Source organism: Sus scrofa, chromosome 16 (assembly GCF_000003025.6).
Source record: "Sus scrofa isolate TJ Tabasco breed Duroc chromosome 16, Sscrofa11.1, whole genome shotgun sequence".
Taxonomy (NCBI): Eukaryota; Metazoa; Chordata; class Mammalia; order Artiodactyla; family Suidae; genus Sus; species Sus scrofa.
This window is the reverse complement of record NC_010458.4, coordinates 61,433,644-61,460,704: the sequence shown is the minus strand read 5'-3', so window position 1 is coordinate 61,460,704 and position 27,061 is coordinate 61,433,644. Positions and strand designations below refer to the sequence as shown.

Genomic DNA, 27,061 nt, shown 5'->3' with positions numbered 1-27,061 from the left:
AGCCTCTTATTTTACTTTGCATTTCCCTGATCACTCCTGAAGTTGAGACTCTTTTCTTACATTTAGTATCTATGATTTGTCCATTCATTTATTTTCAGCCTAATTAAAAATATAGGTCTTTTTTCTCAATAATTAATGGGAATTATTTATGTATTTTGTGATCTTAGCCATTAATTTCTTATTTATTTTGGAAATATTTTCTTCAAATGTGGTATTTTGCCTTCTAAATTTATTTAAAGGAAAATTATCTCTAATACAGAAGTTCTAAGTTTTACATGGTAAACCTGTGATTTTTTTTTCTTTATGCTATTTATTCTATTTTTTCCTTCATGTTGTACTTGACAAAGCCTTTTCCACACTGAGATTATGAAGACATCCTAATATATAGTATTTATATCCATGCTTAATTTGTACCTTTGATACATCTTAAATTTATTGTTTGTTAGGGTAGATATAGATCTAATTTCAGAAAACCGTTTTTCCAAATGAAGTTGCAGCCAATACACTCTGCTACCTGTGTGTGGTCAAAACCAACCTTGTGGAATTATACCTCAGATTTAAATAGAGTAATAAAGGTAGATCTGCTGCATTGTTTCAGGTCTCCCTGAGCTGTAGGAAGAGACAAAATAACCTTGTTCTCATTTAATCCATCCAATTAAGTTTTCAAAATTTAGTTTCAGAGTAGTTTTTGTTTTTATCCATTTAATTTAGAATCAGTTGTGAATCCAGAAATCTTAATCTCCATAGTACTTAATATAGTGCTCTGTTAACAGTGATGAAAAATATTTGTTGACAGGAGGTTCCTTGTGGCACAGTAGGTTAAGTATCCAGCATTTTCACTGTAGCAGCTCTGGTCACTGCTGTGGCATAGGTTCGATCCCTGGACAGGGACCTTCCACATGCTTGGGTACCATCAAAAAAAATTTTTTTTTAATATTTATTGAGGAGTTTCCGTCATGGCTCAGTGGTAATGAACCTGACTAGTATCCATGAGGATGCAGGTTCGATCCCTGGCCTCGCTCAGTGAGTTAAGGATCTGGTGTTGCTGTGAGCTGTGGTGTAGGTCAGAGGCATGGCCTAGATCCCACGTTGCTGTGGTTGTGGTGTAGGCCAGCAGCTTTTGCTCTGATTAGACCTTAACCTGGGAATTTCCACGTGCTGCAGGTGTGGCCCTAAAAACAAAACAAAACAAATTTGTTGACCAATAAAAAAGAGACCAGAGAGAGGAATGTAAAGAAGAGTATATTAATGTTAATTTTGCCTTCAAAGTTAACCTAGCAGAGTAATATATCTGCTATATTTAAGTGGATTAAGAATTTGGGAAGAGGAATAAGGTGAAGTCTTAGTTTTTCACCATCCTGACAAAATGTTTTGGAGATTTAAAGATAATATATGTAATCCATTCAGCCCAGTGTATGTACATAGCAGGTGCTCATTACTGATAACTAGAAAATAATTATTTTGATTATTTCAGGCATTCTATTGAAGGGAAGATGTCTTTATCATGGAATCTTTGAGTTTTTAAGAGGAGATACATTCATGTATGAAATAGGAGCTTAAAAACTCCAAACATGTGAATGTTAAAGCTTTCAAATGGTTAACATCACAACTAAAAATACAACAATTGAAGTTCATTTTTCACTGATGTTGATGGTCTCTTCCTAAAACTGGACAGAAGACTCTTAATGAAAAATAAAGGATGGATATTAATAGGTGTTATTCAAATTGTATGTCTTCTCTGTTCAATCACAGCTTGTATATATTCTAAATTAGGACAAAAAACAGGGAGCCAAACTAATTTATAAAATCCTATGACTTTAAATAGCATATGTTAGGATAAATCAATAGAATAAATTTGAAGCAGCTGAGATAACCACCTTTGACTTGGTTGGCATTTAAACCTTTTGGGCTTGGGAAAATCACTGATGCGGCACTTTCAGGAGATTTGGTTTTATAGGCTCCTCAGCCCAAGAGTTTTAAAAAATACAAAAAGTGATGTGGCCTTGGAGATAAGACAGGCATCAGGCTGCCACTGTGAATCTGCTTTGCTTTTAAATGGCCTGTTCCCAAGTTTGAATTCATAATCTGGTGATAGAAAAGCTTTGGACTTGCTGGCAAAGATGAAAGATCCTTAGAAGCTATTACCTTAAAATAGAAATTGATAGATAAATAGGCTGTGGAAGTTTAGATTCTGACCTAAAGGGAAGTAGAGAATTGAATTGAGATAATTATCTGTTAACTTGAGGCAAAATTAAAGTTCACCTTTAAAAGAGATCATTAACGCCAAAGTATAGATTTTCATTCACTTACAGGAAAGAAGTTACTAAAATTGTCTAGATTTATTTAAAACATTATAATTCATAAAGTTTCACTTAAGCACATGTTTAAAATATGCAGACAGTTCTCAAGGACTTAGAAAATACGGGGAAAAGGTGCTCCTGAATATCATTATTTAAAAAGAAAACTTCTCTTTCTTTGTGTTTCCTAAATCATATAAGAAACTTACATTTGCCTCTGGTATTGCAATCAAAGAAAGAGGAAAGAAAAAGATGGATTTTAATAGGGATCATCTCAATTAAATGTCTTTATTCTCAATCACAGCCTGTGTCTATTATATTCTAAATTAGAACAAAAGCAGAGACCAAACTAATTTATGAAATGCTCTGACTCTTAAATAGCTTAAGTCAGGATAAATCAACACAGAGAAGAATTATCTCAGGGAACTAATCAAAATCTACTTATCATCAATAAGAAAATTCCTACCTTTAACTTTTCAGGGCGAATTGCTAAATAATTGCTAATTACTGTTCTCCTAGAGGAAAGTGATGTTCTAGCAGGAGCTTAATTCCCTAATTAGTGTCTAGGTTACTATCGCTGCCTTAACCAGGCCTGACTCAGAGAAGTAATGGTATAGCAATCCACCAAAGGCAAAGTTAGGACTAGTCATTCCTAAGTACACTTAGGGAACACTGTCGGATTAGGGGAAAGCCTTTACTCCCTCAAAGAGTGAGTACAAATGGCATTATTTTGTTCTTTTTTATGGCTGAGTAGTATTCCATTGTGTATATATACCACATCTTCTTAATCAAATCATCTGTTGATGGACATTTAGGTTGTTTCCATGTCTTGGCTATTGTGACTATTGCTGCAATTTGCAGCAACATGGATGGAATTAAAGAGTCTTATACAAGTGAAGTCAGAAAGAGAAAGACAAATACAATATGCTATCACTTATACCTGGAATCTAATATACATCACAGATGAACCTTTCCACAGAAAAGAAAATCATGGACATGGAGAACAGACTTGTAGTTGCCAATGAGGAGGAGGAGGGAGTAGGATGGGTTGGAAATTTGGGGTTAATATATGCAAACTATTGCCTTTGAAATAGATAAGCAATGAGTGTAGCACTGGGAATTATGGTCACTTATAATGGAGCATGATAATGTGAGAAAAAAAGCATGTAAACGCGTATATGTAACTGGGTCACCATGCTGTACAGTAGAAAATTGACAGAACACTGTAAACCAGCTATAATGGAAAAAATAAAAATCATTATAAATGAAAAAAAAAAGAGTACTCAGTGACAGGTTTTCTCTCAGCAGCTTAGAAGGGTGTGGAATAAAGCTTGAGAGAGGGAAGGAAGAAGTGCACTGAGTAATAATAACTCACTATACTCAGTCAATCTTCTCCACATGAGGCTTCTAAAGAACCTTATTTTCAAATCCCATCAAAGTCATGTAAGGAAGGAAAGAAACACAGATGCAAAGCCAAGTAATTCAACTAAAACACATGATTTGGATTTCATTGTCCATGCACTTTATGATAAATCATAATTTGGTAGAAAAAGAGAAGCAGCATTTGAAAAGTGGTATCATGTTCATTCTTATTAATGAGACCAGATAATGGTCTTTGAAAGTGATGCTAACAGTAGTACAAAGAAACATCTAGCAACTTGGATAATTACCGAGAGTATATTTTCTAACTTCAAAAAATAAAATTTCATAAAATTTCACATGGGGTCATATAAAATGAATGACATGGAATTTTAAAAATAACACATGCATCATGATTTTAAGAAATCAGAGACTTGGGATTGTGTCACATTAAATAGTTCTCAAGCATAGCTATCCGGTTATTCTTGAATTCCTTGATTATGCTACGTTCTGGTTTATTTACATAAACTCCCTTTTAACTCAAATGTTTCAGAATACAACTTCTTGGTTTTGTTTTTTCCTCTATATTTAAATACATAAATATATTCATATAATTATTTCCTCAACAAATGTTACCGAATGCCTACTTGGGATGAAACAGGATCCTATCTATGTACTGGTAAATGCAATACTGGGCTAAAGTAGGCACAGTCCATGAACTCATGCAGATAAAGTCTGAGAGGTGAGAAAGATATAAAAATAAACACACAAATGAATGAGAAATTATGAACTGAAGTAAATGCTATAAATGAAAATCACATAATTCAATGAAAGCATGAGAAAATGTCTCAGCATAGGAATTTGGTTATACACTGAGTAAAATAGTAATTTATTAGTAAAGCGTCATTTATTAGATTTATTATTTATCAGGACATGACTCTTGTTTTTATGAAGAAAAGTCCCAGGAACTAGAGGAAATTCTTACAGACTTTAGGATTCATTACAGGCAAGAGAGGAACAGTGTAAAAATACTGCTCCCTTCTCTGTCAACCAAATAAAAATGTTTACTCTGTATGTTTTAAGTAGGCAGAGAAGGCACTGTCAAAATCACCTGAAAGAAGAAAATAAAAGCAATATGCTGGGAGTTCCCTTTGTGGCTCACCGGTAACATACCCAAATAGTATCCATGAGGATAAGAGTTTGATCCCTGGCCTCACTCAGTGGGTTAAAGATCCCGTGTGGCTTAGGCCAGCAGCTGCAGCCTTGATTCCACCCCTAACCTGTGAACTTCCATGTGCCAAGTGTGCAGCCCTTAAAAAAAAGAGCAATTGCTCAGAAATGTTTCCTAGCATCTAGTAGTCACATTGCTTCTAGAAAGATAAGAACTCAAATAGGTTGAATTTTGCTTTTCACGCTAGTGGGTTCAAACTTTCAAGTGCATATGAGGGTTAAATACATGCTTATTTTCAAATGCTTTCCCATTTTGCTAAGGATTTTCATGGTCTATCTTGGTTCTATTCTAGGAGATTATGTGGTTATGACTGTCTATTTTGACCTGAGCAGAAGAATGGGATACTTCACCATCCAGACCTATATCCCCTGCACACTCATCGTTGTCTTATCCTGGGTGTCTTTCTGGATCAATAAGGATGCTGTTCCAGCCAGAACTTCCTTAGGTGAGACACAGTTCTTTGTGTTGTAGTATCATAGGTAAGTACTCAATATCACTAATCTTTATTCTCCTTCCTATATTGATTTGCTTTTGATTCAGTCAGCAGTTACACAGAAATGTCCTTTGTTTCATTTTAAACTAGCGTATTAGAAAAAAAGTGTTTAAAGTTTCCTAGTTCTGCTTTGCTAAATTACCACCACAGGCTGTCTTTAGTAAATTGTTAAATAATCTTAAATTAACTGAGGGAAATAAAACTTCTCTTTGTCGTAGAATTTTTGTTGTGGTCTCTGGACAGGTAGATATATGAGAGCTGATCATATTTATCTTTTCCCAGCATATGTTCATGGATGTTACTTTGATGGCTTGAACCCAAGGGAAAACTATTTAACACCATGAAAACAGGCAAACACTAAACATCAAGGGTACCTTTTTTTAGAGAAAGAAATTGTTATACATTTACTAGCACACCACTGGCTATTGATTGATTCCATTGTGAATAATTATGTGATGACATTTGAAAACATACATACACAATAATTAGCTCTTTATAGAAGAACCATTGAAAAGTTGAAAGGATTATTTGGGGAAAACACAATTACCTGTGAAATGTTGGGAACTCCTCCGCCACGTTTAAGATTATCTGCAGCAGTTTTCTTGCTCTATTGTATTGATAATTATTTGGAATTTCACATCTTTTTACTCACATGAGGAAAAGGACTCACATAAATCATGACAAAGCCACAGACTGACAGAGATATTGGAGGCTAGGTCCATGACCAGCCTAGGCTAGATCTAAGACTACATAAAATTTCCTAAAGACTTAAATGAAAGTAAAACTATTGCAAAATGAATTATAAACCACTGTTCTCTTTCATCATCTATGTAAAACAGAGAACCACATCTCCTGCTCACTTTTTTTGCTAGAGAGGCAATTTCATGCAATAGCAAAGAGCTTGGATTTTGAAGTCCAACATACGTGGATTTCAACTTAACACATATGTTAAGGCCTTGGAAATGCCCTTTAGTTTCTACAAATCATATTTCATTCACATGTAAAACATATATGATTTTCTGTACCTATCTGTGGAGTTTCATTAGGTTAAATAAGGAAGTCCATGAAAAGTGCACAAAACATATTACGGCTTCAAAATGTTGGCAGTTACAGTCATTTCCTGATAAAATGATCTGTAGGGGTTATTCAAACTGAGGGCAAAAATGATTACTAGAAAAAGAGATTCCATTTGCATATTTGTCTTCCTCCAAACCTAATTTAGTCTCCCATCTGTTTCAAAATAAAGTTATTTTGATTTCTGTTATATGCAGTACTTTATGTTACAGCTCCTATTTAACAATTATATCTTGACTAATGCTAAATGTATTAAAACATAACCAAAATGTGTTGAGTTTATTACTTCAGGACTATTGCTTAACATGGTGAATAGAATGTATTGTATTACATGTCTGTATGTCTGTTCCTTATATCGACACCACATAAATGTCTTTTTCATAATAGTGCCTGGCACATAGCTGGTACATCACTTATGAATGGATGGAGCAAATGCATTAATGCATCCCAAAAATGTTTTCGGGAAAAGATTTCAAATCAGTCTCCTTTCTTGAAGTCTAGCTTCCTGCTGGTCAAAATTTCTCTTAAAGACACTCTAGTAGTTCATTTCCACTACTCATTCAATGACTACTCATTGGCCAAAGACCATGGTGGGAGAAGGGATCAGGTGAGTGGCTGAGGAATGAGGAGTGAGGGATGGAACCGAGCAAATAGCAGGTAGGTGCTCCTCCTATATGCTGATCATTTACTATAACTCAGCCATCGTCTCTATGGTCCCTATACTGTTTCTACTCTTCACAACAACTGCATGTAACATTTTTAATGATACTAAAAATTAGTTATCACATTTTTCAGAGCTAAGGAAGCAGAGGTGCTGCAAGGTTCAATGACATCCACAAGGTTACACAGCCAGCAGGTAGTAGATCTGCACCTTGGCTGATGAGATTTGCCCTGGGTGGGAGGCCTTGCGGAAGGCCACTTGTGGGAAAGGCAGGGTGCTGAGCTGAGCCATTTTTCTATCTTAGCTTTGCTGTCTCACTTCTTTAGATCAGTGCTTCTTAAATTAACTGCATATTTAACTTACTAGGAGGCTTTTAAAAGTATAGCTACTTTAATCCAACCCCATGAGATGCTTATTTAATTTGTTGAGAGCATGGACTGGGTGTCTGGATTAAAAAAAAAAAAATTCCCTAGGAGATTCTAATGTGTGAGCAGGTTTAAGAACACAGACATAGATTTCATTGTGTCCAATTACCTTTTCTAATGTTGACAATAAAGAGTTAAACCAGATGGCATTAAACACCTGTGGACTTAAAGTTTATCAGCACAGAACAGTTAGAGAGCCACACTGTTTGATGAGTGAAATAAATAAACCTACATGACTCAGAGATTGTTTTCTAAGCTCAGATCACCACAGCCCAGGGAATGGTTATTTTGGAGCTTGTAACACTTGAATCTAGTCTGGTACACAGGTGGTAGCTGGTGAGGTTTAATCCTGGTGTAAGGATGATGGATGAAACAAGGAAAATACCAACTGGTATTTTTCATCCAAGTAATGGGAGGTAAGGAAACGTTGTCTGTAGTGCTTACGTCATGCCCAGACTGGAAGAGTTGAAAAAAAGCTATGGATGTTTTTCATCTGTTCCAGGTAAGAGAAGTAAGTAAGCTCAGTAAAAAAATGGACCTAAAAACCACATCACGGTAACTTGCTGTTAGTTGGTAAATTAGTAAATGCTTCCAACTGTCTATTCCTCATTATTCTCTTCTCTTTGGCTGCAGGCAGACCTGAAAATATCATGAAGCAATTATTCAAGGTTTTTCTTTGACATGGCTGTGATGAACTTCCATGCAGCCCAGTAATATCTTCCCACTTTGCTAGATATGTGTTTAACTCACATGTTGGACATGCCAAATTTTCTTAAGCGAGTTTATTTATGGCATCTACTATGAATACTGACATTTTCACTTCTCATAGGTCAAGTGTGGTTTGAGGCCTAAATATGAAGACCAAGATGTCAATTTAGTTTTGAAATTTCCCCACAAAAATATCATCTGTGTTTAGGTATAATCAAGAACTTCTACAGGAATTAATGCATAGATAACATAAATGAAGATTTTTAAGTTTGAAAAGCCCATCTTTCTTCTCTAAAATAAATGATAGTAGTATCTTATATTTATTGAGACTTTACTAGAAATTTTCACTGTATGTGCATTTTTAATTTAATATTCACAAGAGCCCTATGTGAAGTTCCACCAGTCACTACCATCCCCAGTTTGTAACTGGGTAACTTGACCATTCTTATGTTTCTGTCACACATGGAAGACCCACAGATCAAAATCATATACCAAAAATTAGGAATTTACAATAGCACCCAAGCATGTGGTGCTTTATCCAGTATATTATGGACCTATTCTTGGAAAGGAAGTATAACAGTATGGTTCAGAGCATTGCATTGAAATCAGACTTGTTAGGCTTATATTTAAGCTATATTGTTTACTGGTTTTTTTTTTTTTTTTTTTTTTTTTTTTTTTTTTTAATACCTGCAAAGAAAGGTAACAGTGCCTACCTCATTATTTTGGGATTTTGTGGGGTAATTTTAGAAGTACTTGGATAGTACTCACCCAAAGGAAAAGCTTTTTTTGACTATAATTTCTTTTTTTAAAACTTCTATTAAAATACAGTTGATTAACAATGTTGCATTGGTTTCAGGTATATAGCAAAGTGGCTCAGTTTGTGTGTGTGTGTGTATAATTGTTTAGATTCTATTCCATTATAGGTTATTACAAGATACTGAATATAGTTCCAATACTGTAGAGTAGATCCTTATTGGTAACCTCTTTTATAAATAGGATGATGTGTATTATAATCCCAGACTCCTAATTTATCTCTCCCCACCCTGCCACCTTTCCCCTTTGGTAACCATAGGTTTGTTTTCTATGTCTGTGAATCTGTTTCTAAGTTCATTTGTATCACTTTTTTTTTAGATTCCGCATATAAGCAATACCGTATAATAATTGTATTTGGCTTACTTCATATGATAATCTGTAGGTCCACCCATATTTCTGCAATAGCATTATTTCATTCTTTTATATTACTAAATATTCTATTGTATATATGTACACATCTCCTTTATCCATTCATATGTCAATGGACATTTAGATTGCTTTTATGTCTTGGCTATTGTGAATAGTGGAATAGTGCTGCAAAGAACACTTCTGTGCATGTATCATTTTGAATTACGTGGTTTTTTTTTTTTTTTTTTTTTTTGCTGTATAAATACCCAGGAGTCAGATTGCTGGATTATTTGTTAGTTTTATTTAAGTTTTTGTTTGTTTGTTTGTTTGTCTTTTTGCCTTTTCTAGGGTCGCAGCCGTGGCGGCCTATGGAGATTTACAAGCTAGGGGTCTAATTGGAGCCATAGCGACCAGCCTACGCCAGAGCCACTGAGAAAAGCCAGTGATGGAACCTGCAACCTCATGGTTCCTAGTCGGATTCATTAACCACTGCGCCAAGACGGGAACTCCTATTTTAAGTTTTTTAAGGGACTCCATACTGTTCTCCATAGTGGTTGCACCTATTTACATTCCCACCAACAATGTAGGAAGGTTCCTTTTTTCCCTGCACCCTCTCCAGCATTTATTTGTAGACTTTTTGATGATGGTTAGTCTGACTGGTGTGAGGGGATACCTCACTGTAGTTTTGATGTGTTTCTCTAATAATTAGTGATGTTGAACATCTTTTCATGGTTCCTAGTCGGGTTTGTTAACCACTGCACCACGATGGGAATTCCTCTAGTAGTATCTTTAGGATTTTCTATGTATAATATGTCATCTGCAAAAAATGAAAGTTTTCCTTCTTCTTTTCCAATCTATAGTCCTTTTATTTCTTTTTCTTCTCTGACTGCCATGGGTAGGACTTCCAAAACTATGTTGAATAAAAATGATGACAGTGGACAACCTTTTCTTGATCCTGATCTTAGTGTAAATGTTTTCAGCTTTTCACTATAGAATATAATGTAGCTGTGGGTTTGTCACCTATGGCCTTTATTACATTGAGGTAGGTTCCCTCTATGCCCTTCAAAAGAAGAGATTCTTAAATGTTAGTTACTGTTATGCACATTTAAAACTATCTTCCTCAAGTCATCAATATTGATTCCTTTTTCAAATGTAGGTTAAGTCTCTTTGATCTCTTATATATACACTATTCTTTGTTTTATTTATTCTTTAAGCAGCTATTCATTGAGTTCTAGCACTATATTCAAAAGTATAAAGGACATAAAGATAGATGTCTCATTTGTTGTCACAAAGTATATACACTAAACAGGGAGATGGATTACTCCATAATCACTAACAATGGAATTGGAAAGGGGCTTTGATTTCATAACTAGAATTCCCTTGAGGAGGGCCTCGATTGAAGGCAACTTTTTTTCTTTGAAGTTCTTTGACCAAGACTAAACTTTCCCTTCTGTAGAATTTCATAATACAAAATATGCTGAATAACCTTGATATAAGCTAAGATTTAATGACCCCAGCAAGCCACATTGTTCTTAGAAACCAAACTAAACCCTTTAAAAATGGCTCTGACAAAAACCTGAGTGATAAGGAAGAAATAAGTCAATGTTAATCATTGGTTAACTCTTCTTCAAGAATGTTTGGCTCCACTTGGCCATTTTTTCTACATTCTATGCCAGCAACCCACATCTTAGAGATTGAAAAAAATCTTATTTCTCTCTTTCTGTGTGATAATACTGCCCTCTACTCTGTAGCTTCCTTGTCTCGCTCATCAGTACTCCTAGGTATGATTCCTTCTAAGTTTCCAAGCACTGCCATTTGAGGCAGGGGTGATGATTATCTTTTGGAAGTCTCTTAGTCCCAGTAAGTCAGAATTTATATACAACATTAGAGGATGGAAACTCCCCTCTCTCCTGCCTCCATCAGAAATGTGAGTCACAAAGCTATAGATACTTAAGTCTTAGGGAGACCACTTTTGGCATAGAGAAAGTTACATCCGTTCATGATAAGAAATGCTAAATTAAAATTATAGCATAGGAAGAAATAGTGATAGTCCAATAGTTGCAGAAAGTGAAACTAGACTGTTGAAGTGACTTAAGTTCCTATAGCTAGAACATTTTCAAATACTAAGTCCATGTTGCTTTTGTTATAAATAACACAGCTGTTACTGAAAGAAAGCCCCTGATCATTCCCTGGCTGATACTTTTGGTTGTCTTAACTTTGTTCCTGTTATTAAACAGTTATTGGGGAGAACTATTTTGCTGAGGCACTGTTGTACAATGGGTAAAAAGAAGTGTTTTAAAATGTCTGCTTTTTTTAGTTTTCAAAGTTTCACTGAAGTATGGTTGATTTACAATGGTGTGATAATTTCTGCTGTGTAACAAAGTGACATGTATACATATCCATTCTCTTTCAGATTCTTTTCCCATACAGATTATCACAGAACACTGGGTAGAGGTCTCTCTGCAATACATCATGTCCCCCCATTGGCCAGTCATTCCATATACATAGTGTACATATGCCAATCCCAAACCCTCAGTCCATTCCCACCTCCTACTTGTCTCCTTTGGTAACCATACATTTTTTGAAGTCTGTGAGTCTTTCTGTTCTGTAAATAAGTTTATTTCTATCCTTTTCTTAAGATTCCACATATAAATGGTATCATATGAGTTTTGTCTTTCACCATCTGACCAACTTCACTTAGTATGATAATCTTTAGATCCATCTGTGTTGCTGCAAATGACATTATTTTGATGGAATATTACTCAGCCATAAAAAATAATGCAATACAATGTTTTTAAGTCAGACATATAATTTTTCTGTTAAAATCCTTCTGCTACTTTAAGAGCTATCTGACATAGAGCTGGTCATTTAGCCTCCTTTACTTTAACTACAAAATCAAAATGAAAGAATCTTCTGTAAAGATTCAAAGAGAGAATACATACCAAATGCTTTTTAGAGTGCCTGGCATGAGGATGTTTTCAGTAAATATTACTTATTATTTCTGAGATATTTTTTCTTTGTTAAGTCTTTAAAGAATTTGTCCATCAGAACATACCACTCACACACAACCCACCTCCTCTATTTAACATATTTAAATGATTTCTCCTTGCACTTTGAATAAAATGCAAACTCCTGTGCATGTTCTGCATGATCTAACGTCTATTTATTTCCCTAGCATCACCTTGATTCCCCCACCCATCCCAAGATGCCAGGTATTCTAAAAATTCAAAAACAAGTAGGTTTCCCTTTGTCAGAATTTCCCTTTAATTTATTTAGTGCTAATTGTCCAAAGATTGGTTTCTTCTAATTTCATAGCTTTGCCTCTCACTAAAATATAAGAGACATATGGACAGGGACCATGTCTATTTTATTTCTCAGCACATATTCAGCACATTTCCCAGCATACACAGTAAATGATACATGGTAGGCAGACAATATGTATTCGTGGACAAAGTGAAAGGAGTTATGCCTCCTTTCCTGACACCGAGGTTGCCTCTTAGATGTTGCAAAACACGTCATCTGATTTGCTGATGTGGTCACATGATCTGTTTTATTGTGCCTTCCTCCAGGGATAACCACTGTCCTGACAATGACCACCCTCAGCACCATTGCCCGGAAGTCGCTCCCCAAGGTCTCCTATGTCACAGCGATGGATCTCTTTGTATCTGTTTGCTTCATCTTTGTCTTCTCCGCTTTGGTGGAGTATGGCACCCTGCATTATTTTGTCAGCAACCGGAAACCAAGCAAGGACAAAGACAAAAAGAAGAAAAACCCTGTATGTATCACTTCTCACTGGGACCTTTGAAATTTTTATGCAGAAAGATCACCTGATTTTGTTTTGTTTTGGTCTTGCTTAGCCAGTCTATAGGCTGAGCTTTAAAACCTTGGGCCCCATGATGAAATTGGAATGTGTGAGTTTGGCCAGGCCATTATGGATTCAATATAGCCATCAGTTACTTGGAAATTACTTGTTATTCATTAAGGCAGACTCTTTCCCTTTGTATTTCATTGGGAATAGAAAAATGGCTGAAAAATGCATTCATATTCTGATCAATATTATTTTAGGTTTCATTGATTTTCATCTTTCTGCATCTTTACTAAAATATTTTTAAATTATTGATGATTCAAATTATGTTTTTCCAAGGCTTTCCATTAGGAAGCCACAGGTTCTTAAAGTTTCAGAGATCACAATTTGCAAATAACTTAATGTGTGGGTGTGTGCTACCATAGGACTTCTACTGGTTTTATACTCAAAATGCATTTTTTAAATAATGGTTTACATACTGTTTGGGCAAGTTACTTAGTCTCCCTGTGTTTTCATTTTCACATATATAAAATGAGTATTATAAAAATATGTTCTTTTACGAGGTTGCTGTGAGAAATAAATGTAGCAATGTATGTAAAAAGCATTATACACTACCTTTCATTTATAGTTGATAATGACTGTTGATGATTTATACAGTTACCAACCTGGATTGATTTCAGTGATTTGGAGACAGGTAGGATGACTTCACCTTGCCACAGCACTTTTCATAGTGATGACGAAGCACAAATATAAATGCCTAAAGTAATGGTCTTTTATTACGCATATTGAAAAGAGCATGTAGCTATCCATTGAATAGTGTTTGGTTCATAGGAGGACTTGTGAAAGTTTAGGTCCATTTCTTTCTAAGCGAAAAGGAATTCACCCCACCCCTCTGAATGTAGAGTCTTTGCTGGTCTTCTGCTCTAAAGGCTGTGAGGACCATGATAGGGGCTGGCTATCTGACCCACAGACTTTGAGAGGCTGAACTAAATACCAGGGAATCCAGCTAATTCTAGCTTGCATCCTGATGCATCTTCAGAAACCCAGGTAAAATCCTACAAATTGCACATGTTTGCTTGAGCATAAGACATTATAAAAGGTAAAGCAAAAAGCATTACTGTTCTTGATGATTAATAAAGAAATGCTTAATTTCCCAAATATTCACTATACTTTATGCAGCCCTTTCTTTCTCTGTATTGCCTCTCTCTGCCTTTGCATTTTCTCTATCCTTAGTTTATTTTCCTTGTTGTGTTGTTTTTTGTTTTCTCCCCCTCCTTCACTTGCCATTTCATTTTTCTCCCAAAAGATGGTTCTATTGACACTCAGCATTACTTGCCAGTAGTAACAAGGCAGTGAGGACTGACTTTCTAACAAGTCTGAAGAGTCTGCTAGACAGAGTCCCCTGGCCCTCTCTAACATCAATGCCATTACAGAGTGGATTTTGTTGCAGAGATAGAAAAACTGGAATTCTTTAAGCCAGGGTCATGAAGAAGGCAGAAGAGAAATGGGATTAAATAAGGAATTACCTGAAAACATCATGCATTTTCCTGTTTTAAGCCAATTAGATGACTTTTCAGAACTAGCAGGGGCCTAACCTGTGAATGAGAAGTGAAATTTCATTTTCCTGTGTAAGAGACCCTTGGGTTCATTATGTCAAGACTCTGCTGCTAACCACCTTGATGATAATTAGAATATAACATCAGTATTTCTGTATAGGGAAAATGGCAATAGAAAGCTTCCTCAAAAGTGAACAATACTGGCTTTTGCAGTTAGATAATTGAGGATTAATTTATTGAGGATTTCACTAACAATCACCAAATTTCATTTTCCAACTTTAGGCACAAACTTTATTCCAAGCTCAGAACTGTCCCTCCGTGTTTATAATTTCAGTTCATTTCACTTGCTATGTTTTCAAAATGTATTTTTAATTTATCTTATTTTGTCTCTCTTTTTTTTCTTTTTTCTTCTTTTAATTAAAAAAAAAATGCTATTCTGTTTTCTGTCTACAAACCCAAAGCTTCTTCGGATGTTTTCCTTCAAGGTATAATGTTTTTGGAATGGAAATTCACTGCATGCAACTGCTGAATTTAACTATTAATGCTTACATGGTGTTTCATTTATTTTTTTAAGAATAGACATTTAAGAATTCTATTAGAGATAACACATTTAAGATGGAGAAATTTCTGTAGATTTCTAGAGTTGATTCAGCAGGTTTTGACCTGACATGGTAAAAAGCTGTAAGCTCTGAGATGTCAGTAAAGAGGGCCTCGTTAAACATCAGAGCCAAAACTTACCCTCTTTTCTCAGATAGAAATGGAATCCATTTTCACTGGTAGTACCTACCACATACTATATAGATCGTATGTGCCCTAAAATTTACCTCTGTAAATCTTAATTCAAAACCGGATTGTTTTTTGATAAGCAAATGTAATAACCTCCATTGGCCTGAACTCTACTTGTCAGTTCTATGAAAATAATACTGTCATTGAAATACTTTAAGTTAAAACACCCATCCCTTCCTTCCAGGGTGAGTCAGAGGCCTTTTGGCTCTCTATCATGCAATATTCAATGAGATTTCTATTCCCAGCTGAATTCTGACAGCTGATTCAGAGACCCTAGGATCTGTATTTATGTTGTCCTAAAAATAAATCATCCAAATTAACATTAAATTTTTGAGTTTTTAAGCTATTTTATAATTGGCCCAGAAGGAAAGATGATTAATATTTAACCAGTAGTAGTTTCTTCTCAAATTCTAAAAAAAATGTTTGATAGGTAGTAACAGTTTTTAAAAAATTCGCTGACATATAGGTAAATACTGCTGATGTTCTGATGCTTCTAGATGGTGAATATAATATAAAGCATTATAGTCCTTTAAAACATAAGTCATCCCATGTAGTATAAACTCAGGGAATCTCTCTATATATATCTTAACATTTTCTATTAAAAGCATTGAATATAACTGCTCAGTATAATGAGGTTTACTGTTTGCCTATATAGATAAGCATGACACAAAATGTGATTTCACAATTGATGCCTTTTTATTTCTCTGTCCTACTCACATGCAACACCATTAAATGCCTTCATGTAACCAACCTCACATCTAATACTTACTAGAATAAGATTCCATGTAGTTGTTTGATTTAAATCTTCAAACTTTGAGTTCTTTTGGTGTTCAATCTTCTTGCTATAGCACTTAGCTTGGTGGTATTATTTTCAGCTGCACTGCTTAAGCTCAAAATTTGAAATCTGCAAATGTGCTATTCTTCTAAGTTCAATTTTCCCATTGTAGATCATGATATCACAGCAATTCCCAGAGTACTCATTTTCAGATTCATCATTCCCATTGGTGACATTGTGGAGAAATCACACTAGGATTTATCATGTGTGACTAACTTCCACCCCTCTCCTTGCCCACCCTTATCTCAGGCCCCGACCATTGACATCCGCCCACGGTCAGCAACCATTCAAATGAACAATGCCACACACCTTCAAGAGAGAGATGAAGAATACGGGTATGAGTGTCTGGATGGCAAGGACTGTGCCAGCTTTTTCTGCTGTTTTGAAGACTGCCGAACAGGGGCCTGGAGACACGGGAGGATACATATTCGCATCGCCAAGATGGACTCCTACGCGCGGATCTTCTTCCCCACTGCCTTCTGCTTGTTCAATCTGGTTTACTGGGTCTCCTACCTTTACCTGTAAAGAGGTATGAGTGTTACTGATATGGGTCGTACTCACCAAATCTCATGGAAAGAAGACGTCCTAAATCCACTTACATAATCCCCTGTGTGGCTTCTAATGATCTTAATTTGTTTCTATGTTCTAACCTGGTAAATTGTACTCATGTCATATTGTTTGCGCCCAACTCTCCTCTGGTAAGTGTAATTTGAATTATAATGTTGGTTGCATCTCAGACCTACAAGGCAAAGTGAAATCACAGCAAGAACACTGAAACCAAACAGGACTTTTTTTTCCAGCTATAGTAACTGAAGTAGTGAAAGCCATGACTTGTTATTTATGGTGGTGGTATCCTTACTCAATTCAAAATATACTTAGAAACAAAAAGTCCAAAACTGCACCTTATGTTCTTTTGGGGTAAAGTGGTGATCAATTTGATCCCAATCAGTTACCTCCCTTATTTGAGAAAAATCATATCCCGATTCAAATATAAGCCTAGAATAGAAATTTATCACATCTATATCCCAAGATAGGAAGAAAATTTCCTCCACATCACATGTACAATGATGTAAATATTTCAGTAATGTAGAATGCTTCAAGTTTAATGCATGCATCTCTTTAGAGCCAAAACAAATGAATTGAAGTTAACATCATAAAGTATTGTCTTTTATTCTGTGTCTTTGGGCTATAAAAGAATCATGAATGTAATTATAAGGGTCTGGGTTTGGAACTGGAGGGAGGAATTTTCTTGACTTTCTCCGTCATGCATGAAGACTCAAACATCTTATTTTTGTTTCTGTATGACATATTAAAACACTTTAAGTAAAACAGAGATTGAATAATTGACATTTGCCACCTCAAAATATGCCCAATTTCATAGAGTATAAAGTAATTGTATGTGCTTGCTGCTATTTTTTCTTCCTTTTAGGATGATAAGTCATAAAGAACTTACTCTCCATCTCAAGATCTGCTTCTAGTGATTGTGAGTGCCTTGTGGGCAGAATCTTTGTCATTTCCTCTTTGGGTCCTTAGAACATCATACAGTGCTTGGCACACAGTTGGTGCTTCGTTGGTTTGAAGTGAAGTAGCTTCCTATGCTCCTGGTGAATATCTCTGAGCTGGCCTGGAACGAGTGATTCATTTTTCCACATAGGCATTATCTAGTGGTATTGGATCTGGTAGAAATAAACAGAAGCTCCAAAGAATTTTGGCTTTTTTGTTCATTATCAAACATTTACTTTAGGCAAGGTCCATACTCCTTTTAAAACAACATTTAAGTCCTCTGTTTATGTACAAAAATGAGTCTACTAGGGCATAATTAGAATTTGGGTATTACTGTTCCAGGTTTGGAGATGAGTCAGCTCTGACCCACCGACCATTTCACTCGAGGACATATGACAGGCCTAAGTAGGATTCATACATGACTGGTGTTCAGGATGTAGGATACTATGCTCTGTGAAAGACACAAAAATGGACTAAAATTTATATTTAAAATAAATGAAAGAACAAATGAAAGACTTACATGGAGGCTGAGCCTATGACTGTGTCCTCATTCAACAATATTGTAATCCCATGAAGTGGCTGTTCCAGACTTCAGACATGATGAGTTGAACTCCATTTTCATGAACTCAATCCTGAATCCTTATTTTTCTAAAATAGCACGCTTTGTCAGTTCTTCCTTTTGGCAATCATTACTCTAAGTCAGAATTCAGTCATAGCTATAGATAATCTAGAAAGAGTAGAAAAGAAGAGAAAGTGGCATTGTTCATAGAAAACCATGTAAGGTTATCATCAAGTCATCTGGATGAATCTTGAAACACATTTAGCTGCCAATTTTACAAGCCTTTACTGTATCAGTGCTCTAGTATATAACCTCAAACACGTGTAAATAGAATTATTTTCTCGTTTTGAATTGCTGACATATCAAATGTTGACTATTTGGGAGAGTTGTTGGCACCATTTCAATGACAAGAAACATGTTAGTATTGTCCACTTGAAATGTATTCCGTAATGGGGTCATTCAAAAAAGCTAGCTTTCTAATGTGTGCATAGTATTGGCAATATGAATATATATTATATATACTTCTTAATTATCAGCTGCTCTTTGTCTATGTATTTGAAAACCTTTTCACAAAGGGAACTGCCTATTCAAATGTGGACTTTTACAATAAAAATGCTGCATTCTAATCCATGGTTTCATGTCAGTGGTCTGGTTAGACTTGTCTTAAAGATTGTGACACCCCCTTCCCCTGTCTCATTCCCCCAATACTGCCTTCCCTTTATATGAACTTTATTTGTGAGCAATGTGTCCTGTTTTGCATAATAGTGTCCTCACTTCAAAGAAAATAAGAGATGTATTTGGGGTGTGGAGTAGAGAGCGAAGATAGAAATGGCATGAAGTGGGTGAAATTCAAGACTTCTATACCTGAAACTTGGGTGTGGTTAAAAAAAAGGACACTGGTATCAGACATCATTGAGATCCCAACTCCACTGTCAACCAGTTGTTTGACAACTGTCATTTCAGCCTTTATAAGCCTCCATTTTACCAGCTATTAGGTATAATAAAGCTACCCCATGTGGTGACAACCGACAAATGGTCAGAAGTCCCCTCCCTCACTGCCAATGCCTCCAGTGTTGTGCTGCCGTGCTCCTCCCACTACCACTGAATCAGCTCTCTGAAAGAATTCAGCACTATGCATATGTCTGTTAACCATGGCTCTGTAGCATGGTGTTTTAAAGAGTACTCGAATTGCAAACCTTCCTTTAAACTATAGGCTGTAAATCCAAGTCTCTTGTTGAAAAAAATCGCATATATTAGATTATTTTCAAGGCCAAAGAACTTTCTCTATACCCCTCAAAATTAAAAATATAGGGATCCAAGCTCCAGAGACAGTACCGTATTTTTTTTTCCAGTCCTTTGAAGATCTCAAAACAACAGAGTTAGCATAATCCTTTACAAACAGCTTTGCCCTAACCTCCCTTTAGCTGGCATTCTTTTGGTGCCATGTGGCTTCCTGTATCCAGTTTAAACATCTATTTCTCACCTTCCAGATGTAAAAAATTGAGTTTTTACTTAGGTCTTATCTTCTAACACAATGCCTTATGTTTAGCTAAATACATATATATTGGTTCCCTTCATTCCCTTTTTAAAGTCTCAGTATTATTCTGACTAGTAGCAACAATTTTTGTCTGTGATGAAGGTCAAATTAAATTTAACCAAATGATGCGGTCATTGGGGATTATGTCAAAAATTGCTATCTTTATGCCTTGTCACTTTGGATTTTTGTTAAACATGTGGGAGAAAGGGAGAGTGACCTAGACCAAGAGCTCCACTATATATTTTTAATGCTCGTTGAACTGCCAAAGGTCACACAGCAAGTTAATGACAAGCCCAGAAAGATCCACCCAAGCATGGCTTTTCTACTGCCCGTCATAGTAGTGCTTCAGGATTTGGAAGTAAAATCCCTGAATACATTATCTTCCTGTTAATGCTTTAGGATCTGCCAAACTTACAGATGACTTCTCTCTTTGATCTTGACCTTACTTTGATTATTTGCATTACAATGAGATTGAAGATTTAAAATATGTAGCAATAGAGATGTTAATGGATTTTGCATTTATTTTATTCTCTAATATAATTAATGATCAATATTCAGTGTTAACCATGGCTTTTAGAAATCTGTTTAAAAGAAGGCATCTCTACTCATCTGAAAGATTCTAGACCCAGAGTTGACCTTTGTCCCTCAGGGCTTGAAACAACAGAAAGCTTGATTTTCCTACAGCTGATCCCTACAGGCTCATTCTTTTGACTATCAGAAAAGTGGTAGGAATGCTCTATTATAACTCTGTCTGAGGTTAGAAATCATAGATCAATTATAACATGCAACTGTGACTTTCTTTTTTGTATTTGCATTAATAAAGGCTTTCTTTTATTAGTATTTATATAACAAAATGGAAAAGCAGAGGCTCTTCAGATTATACAGGTTCAATATTGGCCCAGTTAAGACTTATTATCCAACTTTTCTCTCAAAAATTTCTTCACCTCAAAAATAGAGATAATAAAGGCTCATATTCATAATTTTGTTCTAAAGATTAACCAAGTTAACACCAATGAATGACTGGATTGTTAGTAATTTTCTTCAGCACAGAAATGAAGCGTCAGCAAAGAAAGGACACAAGGATTGTAGTCTGCTTAATAATGACTATCACTTATGAAATTAATCACTACATATTTCCACCTTGTGGATACAATAAACATATTTACTGGCATCATGCCATACTGAAGAAATTCATGTACAAAAACAAAATTATAGGGAATTACCATTGTGGCTCAACAGGTTACAAACCCAGCTAGTATCTATGAGGATGTGGATTTGGTCCCTGGTCTTGTTTAGAGGGTTAAGTTTCTGGTGTTACCATGAGCTGTGGTATAGATTGCAGATATGGTTTGGATCCCATGTTGCTGTGGCTGTGGTGTGGGCCAGTGACTGCAGCTCCGATTTGACCCCTAGCTTGGGAACTTCCATATGCTGCAGGTGTGGCCCTAAAAAAGCAAAAAAGGAAGGAAGGAAGGACGGAAAGAGAAAGAAAGTAAGGAAGGAAGGAAGGAAGAAAGAGAGAGAGAGAGAGAGAGAGAGAGAGAGAAAGAAAGAAAGAAAGAAAGAAAAAAGAAAGAAAGAAAGAAAGAAAGAAAGAGAGAAAGAAAAGAAAAAGGAAAGAAGGAAAGAAAATTATAGAGCTAAATATTGGTAAGTAACCATTCCCAAGTGGAACAGTGTATGATTTAAAACACACAATATGATATACATTAAGACGCAAATGTAGATATCTTTGAAAAGTAAATATGACAATTTCTCTCAAAAATTATAGAAATACCTAGTAGGATTGCTACATAAACATGAGTAACATTATCAATAAATATGGAGTTCTGTCTTTTTCTTTCCTTTTTCAGTTGCACCCTCAGCATATGGAAGTTCCCATGCCAGGAATGGAACTTGAGCTACAGCTGTGACCTATGTTATAGCCACAGTAATGTCCGTTAATCCTAACCCTAACCCTAACCCACTATTAAGCAGACTACAATCCTTGTGTCCTTTCTTTGCTGACACTTCATTTCTGTGCTGAAGAAAATTACTAACAATCCAGTCATTCATTGGTGTTAACTCAGTTAACCCTAACCCACTGCGCAGACTGGGGATCAAACCACACCACCACAGAGACAACTGCCGGATCCTTAGCCTGCTGTGCCACAGTGGGATCTCCCTGTGGTTCTACCTTAATATACATCTTCATATATAGGTTTTTGTTTTTTTTTTGCAATATAACTAAGTCAAGTACATTATCTTGTAGCTAAGTTTTAAAAATCCTAAATGAAATGAATATGAAGACTCTTATTAATCATTACTGAGGACTCTTCCCATAAAAAAAGGAAAAAAAATGTCACTGGACCAGAGGTAGAGACTTTAGTCTGAAGGTTTTCCATATATTCCTATCTTGGGAGACTCAGTCTCTCATATGCAGATGAAAAGGTTCAGTCCCTTCTCCTGCCAACAGTCCTCTGCTATTTATTATGGTATTATATTAATACCATCTGACACCCAGACTCCTTGCAACTCTGTCACATCTCCACATAGCAGTCTTGACTCATGTTCCCTATTTCCTCCTTGAGTCTTCTCCAAATAGTGCCATATTCCTAGACTACCTTTTTCTGCTCAACACACTGAATAGTCACTAATTAAATATTCTGTCTGGTCCGTGAAATCTTTCTAGTATGACTGAAGTATAATAGGCTATTTCCTTTCATCTCCCCAGTACTTGATATGATTTTTGAATAGTTTAATCCTAAAGTTTATCTTAGTTAAGTACTTACATTCATCTAATCCTCTTAGTAAACACATTTTAAATGAACAATTCTGTGACAAGAATATGATATAAATAATTCACTATCCATTTGCATCTTAAATCAGGTTGTTTATCTTCTATCTCCCTGTTACATAAATTTGCCTCACAGGTTTTTTTTTTTTCCTATTGCTTTTATTTTTGTGGGTCTGCAAATAAGTCCCTCATCAGGAAGTTTTGATTAAGCATCTATAAATTCAATTTAATATAAAGCTTTCAGTAAACACATATTGCAAGCCTTGTGAGTGCAGGAAGAAATTAATTTTGGAATATTCTCTCCTTCAGAAAGCCCACAATCAGACAGAACACAAGTAATTGTAATGAAGTGGTACAAAATAGTTGTAGGGAGAAGACATTGTTCTAACTGTGAGTGAAACCAGAAAAGACTTCCTCTGCATTACAAAGTGTCCACCACATTTGCGGATGACTCACTACTGCTTTAAAACTTTCTTTCTGACTACTAATCAAAGCCTTGTAGAAAATTTGAAAAATATGAAAATGACAAAGAAAAAATATTATCTTTTATCTACCAGCAAGAGTTAAGTACTAAAAGCATCATTTACTTTCCCCTTTTCAGTTTTCTTTCTATATTTAAACAGATAAATGACAGACAGATACAAGTATAGATACAGATATAGTTATAGGTAAAATATATATAGATATAGATATGTTTTGTAGCCTTATATTTTTGTAGAATTTTGTGTGTGTGTGTGTGCATATGTAACAAACAAAACTTTCTGGCATTCTATTATTATATCATGTAGCTAAACTATATTTAGCCAGTCCCTATTGCTTATTTTAGTTGTTATAAATCATACTACAATCATTATCTGCATATATTTCAGGTAATGTATATGTCCATAGAACAAATACCTAAAAGTGGCTTTACTGGATAAAAAGGTCTAAGCATTTAACAGAGCCCTGACAGAAATCAGATGGTACACTCGGGGAGATAAATGAAGAAAAATTAATGAACAGGTTATTTGCAAAGATGTGGGGAAGGCTAAGAGCCACCAATAAAAGGATGGTGTAGTAGTAACATGGGTCTAACAACAGTGGAAAACTATTATATTAATTAGTTTCCTATTGCCTGTATCAAATTACTACAAACTTGGTGACTCAGAACAGCACAAATTCATCCCGTCTGAAAGTTGGAAGTCTCACTGGCTAAAATAAACATGTCTGCTGAGTTGAGTTCCTTCTGGATGCACTAAGGGAGAATCTGCTCTCTGCTTTTTCAAATTTTGAGAGGCTTCCTGCATTCCTTGCCTAGTGGCCCTCTTCCATCTTCAAAGCCAGCAATCACATCAGTCCAACCTCTTTTTTCTTCATCATATCTCCAATTCTAGCTCTGACCTCTCATAGGAACCATTATAATTACACTGGGCACGCCCACATAATCTGGGTAATCTGTTCATCTGCAGACCCTTAATCACATCTGCAAAATTCCTTTTACTGAGTAAGGTATAGTCACAGGTTCTGAGGATTAGACCACGGGCATTTTTCGGGGACCAACATTCTGCCTGTCACACCACTCTAGTCCTGAAAGTGCAAGAGGAAGGACCTAGGGAATGGCACCTAGAAAATGCAGTAGAACAGAAGCCTCCTAACAGGAGCTGTGGCTTTAGAAAGATGATACAGGCACTGCCAAACAGTGGTCAGGTAGGGAGGGAGGGGGTAGGTAATTATCCAGGATTCTCTCTTCCCCTTCATAAAGCTCCCCATTGGTCAAACCAAATAGAAACTAGAAGGCAAGGCAACCCACCCACATAGCATGGGTGGCAGAGGTCAGCCTCATGGAGCATACTGCATAGTGAGGAAGGTAGAGGACGAATCTAGAGAAATGAAGGGAAATAATCGAGCACACCTCCCCCCAAATCAGCACATGTCATTCATGATAGCCTCTTTATTTGCCCTCTAGTAAAGAAAACTCTAATGAGAAAGGTGAAATTTAGATCATTTCAATGGATTCCTATTCCATGAAAAAAAAAGTAATCTTTAAAAGGAATTACGCTGGAATACCTGAGACTCATATTTTATACCAAGTATTCTATTCAGCAAAATAACTTTCCAATCTTCTTTACAACAGTCAAGCAAACACCTTCAGAAAACTGCTTCCTGGAGCTAATGAGGGTTAATAGCCATGGCCCTCTGGTCAGCCCCATGGAACAGATGCCGAGTCCGGCAGTGATTTGCAGTCCAAAGCAGCCTGGAGCTGTTTTAACAAAGGGAGGACCTTCTGATCCAGTATTTCTCACCTACTATTGCTCAGTTTAAAAAAAGACAAGGCTTCTGATTCAGTGAGAACCCAAGGGTACAATTCTAGACTGGGTTCAAGACTAAAAATGTTGATGCCAGAGTCCTATTTCTATAAACAAAATGACTATAGGAAAATTAAAACTTAGTTGGCACAACTTAACTGAAAGTGACGACAGCCAAACCATTTGGATACCAGGTAAATTCAGCAGACACTCTGAACATGGCATCCACCCCAGTATAAGACTATGATCTTCTCACTGAGAAGCAGCCCCCACACCCCTGAGAGTCACATGAGGAGGTAAGTCCTCATTAGAACCAGATTTGAACCCTGAAAAACAGAAAAATAGGGCAAATTTACTTGGTACTTAAATTTAGTTCCTCTCCTCCTCTAAGCCTCTGCTGACTGTCTCTCTTCTTTCACTCTTTCACTTCACTTTTTCCCCCATAAAGACTTGATGCTGTTGTAAGGCAATGAAACTATGATTCAGTTCATTAAGTATGTTGAGCATCTACCATTTGCCAAACACTCCTCTATACTTTGGAGCTATCTTGATAAAAACTATCGGCACAGGCCTTGAACTTCATAGAGCTTACAGTATAATGCCAAAAAAGTATTACATTAGAAATTCGGTGGGTGGTGACAATTATTCATGCATAAGTAACAATCTGATTACAAAATGCCTACCCCTTCCCAATCCTATATTTATATGGGATTTATATATTTATACATAGGATTGGGGAAGGGGTAAAAAAAAAAATACACATATGTATGGGAGGTTGCCATGGGGAACAATATAAAGGATTTTGATAGAAAATCAAATAAATTTTATCCTAGCTCTGTTTTCACAACTAACAAGCATTGTGACCTCACAGGGGAAACAAAAGCAGGCTTATTGTTTTCTAAAACAATCTTCATTGTTCACATGAATTAATCTTACAACCAGAAAATGGATATGTTTTTAAATTTAAAAATTGCTATGATAAAAATCTGGATCAGTTTAGAAAATAACTTTCTAAAAGAACGGGAAATCCTAGCAAAGCAGAGCACAGTGCAACATACACTATACATAGACACATAGACACACACACACATTCACACAAGACAAAAAGATTTTTTGAAATGTTAAGTGTTCTAAAAACCAGAAGTTGAGTGCATTCACTTTCTGTTTTTGCTTAAACACATTCCCTTTGTCCTTTCCTCTAAGCCCTCCTGTCTCAGGTGGCCTTTTAGGAACCTATTTGGAGACAGCCCCTCCCACACCCAAACCTCCACTCATATTCTTTTCTTTTTGAAAAATACAAAAAGTGAAGCACCAGGGTAACAGCTCAGGATATTGTAGTTCTCTTTAACTTCCATTATTCAGGGAGCTCATGCGGCAATAGTCAATCTATGTTCTACCATCCCAGTGTGTGGTTTTAAATGTTTCTAAAGTGATAGGGCCCCAAAACTGGGCCATGGTGGCCCTCCTCCAATTAGTCATAGCCACTCTGCTGTGAGGCTGATGAAAGAGTGTTGCAACATTCCTCTCCCCTAATGTGGACTAGTTAGGAATGATTAAATCCTGATTTTGCTCTCCACGGTAGCCACACAGAGATAGTTAAGTGATGTGTTTAAAGGACACTGTGGAAGGTCCATATCGATTTCTATTTAATATTATGGGATCTCACAGCTTACAAGGACCTTGAAGATCATCCTTCATACAGTGAGACCTTTATCAATTATTCATTCATCCAAAATATTTACTAAGCATTTACTAAGTGGTAGAAATGGTGTTCCATGCTGACAATAAAGTCACAGATAACTCACTTCTTCTTTTTTAGAAAAACATTATTACCTTATTTAATAAATATTTTTGAGTAGCTACTGTATATGAGACACTGTGAGGCATTAAGTCTAGAACAGTAAACAAACCCATAGCAAATGTAGAAACCCATACCCAATGTGTACTTACACACCTTCAATGGCCAGCTCCTAAATTTCTTTGCCTGGGGGCTTTTGGATTTCCAGAGTT

General features: G+C 36.0%; 1 protein-coding gene across 3 annotated transcripts in view; it reads left to right on the top strand.

Annotated features, from left to right (window-relative positions):
• GABRG2 (gamma-aminobutyric acid type A receptor gamma2 subunit) overlaps positions 1-19,083 on the top strand; it is a 101,754-nt gene extending 82,671 nt beyond the window's left edge. For 2 of the 3 annotated variants that reach the window (XM_003134087.4, XM_021076713.1), the window contains exons 7-10: positions 5,180-5,332; positions 12,979-13,184; positions 15,232-15,255; positions 16,641-19,083. In XM_003134087.4, coding sequence (XP_003134135.1) covers positions 5,180-5,332; positions 12,979-13,184; positions 15,232-15,255; positions 16,641-16,916 — 659 coding nt within the window. In that variant the 3' untranslated portion in view covers positions 16,917-19,083. The remainder of the gene's footprint in view (positions 1-5,179; positions 5,333-12,978; positions 13,185-15,231; positions 15,256-16,640) is intronic. The other variant, XM_003359825.4, reaches the window with a different exon arrangement.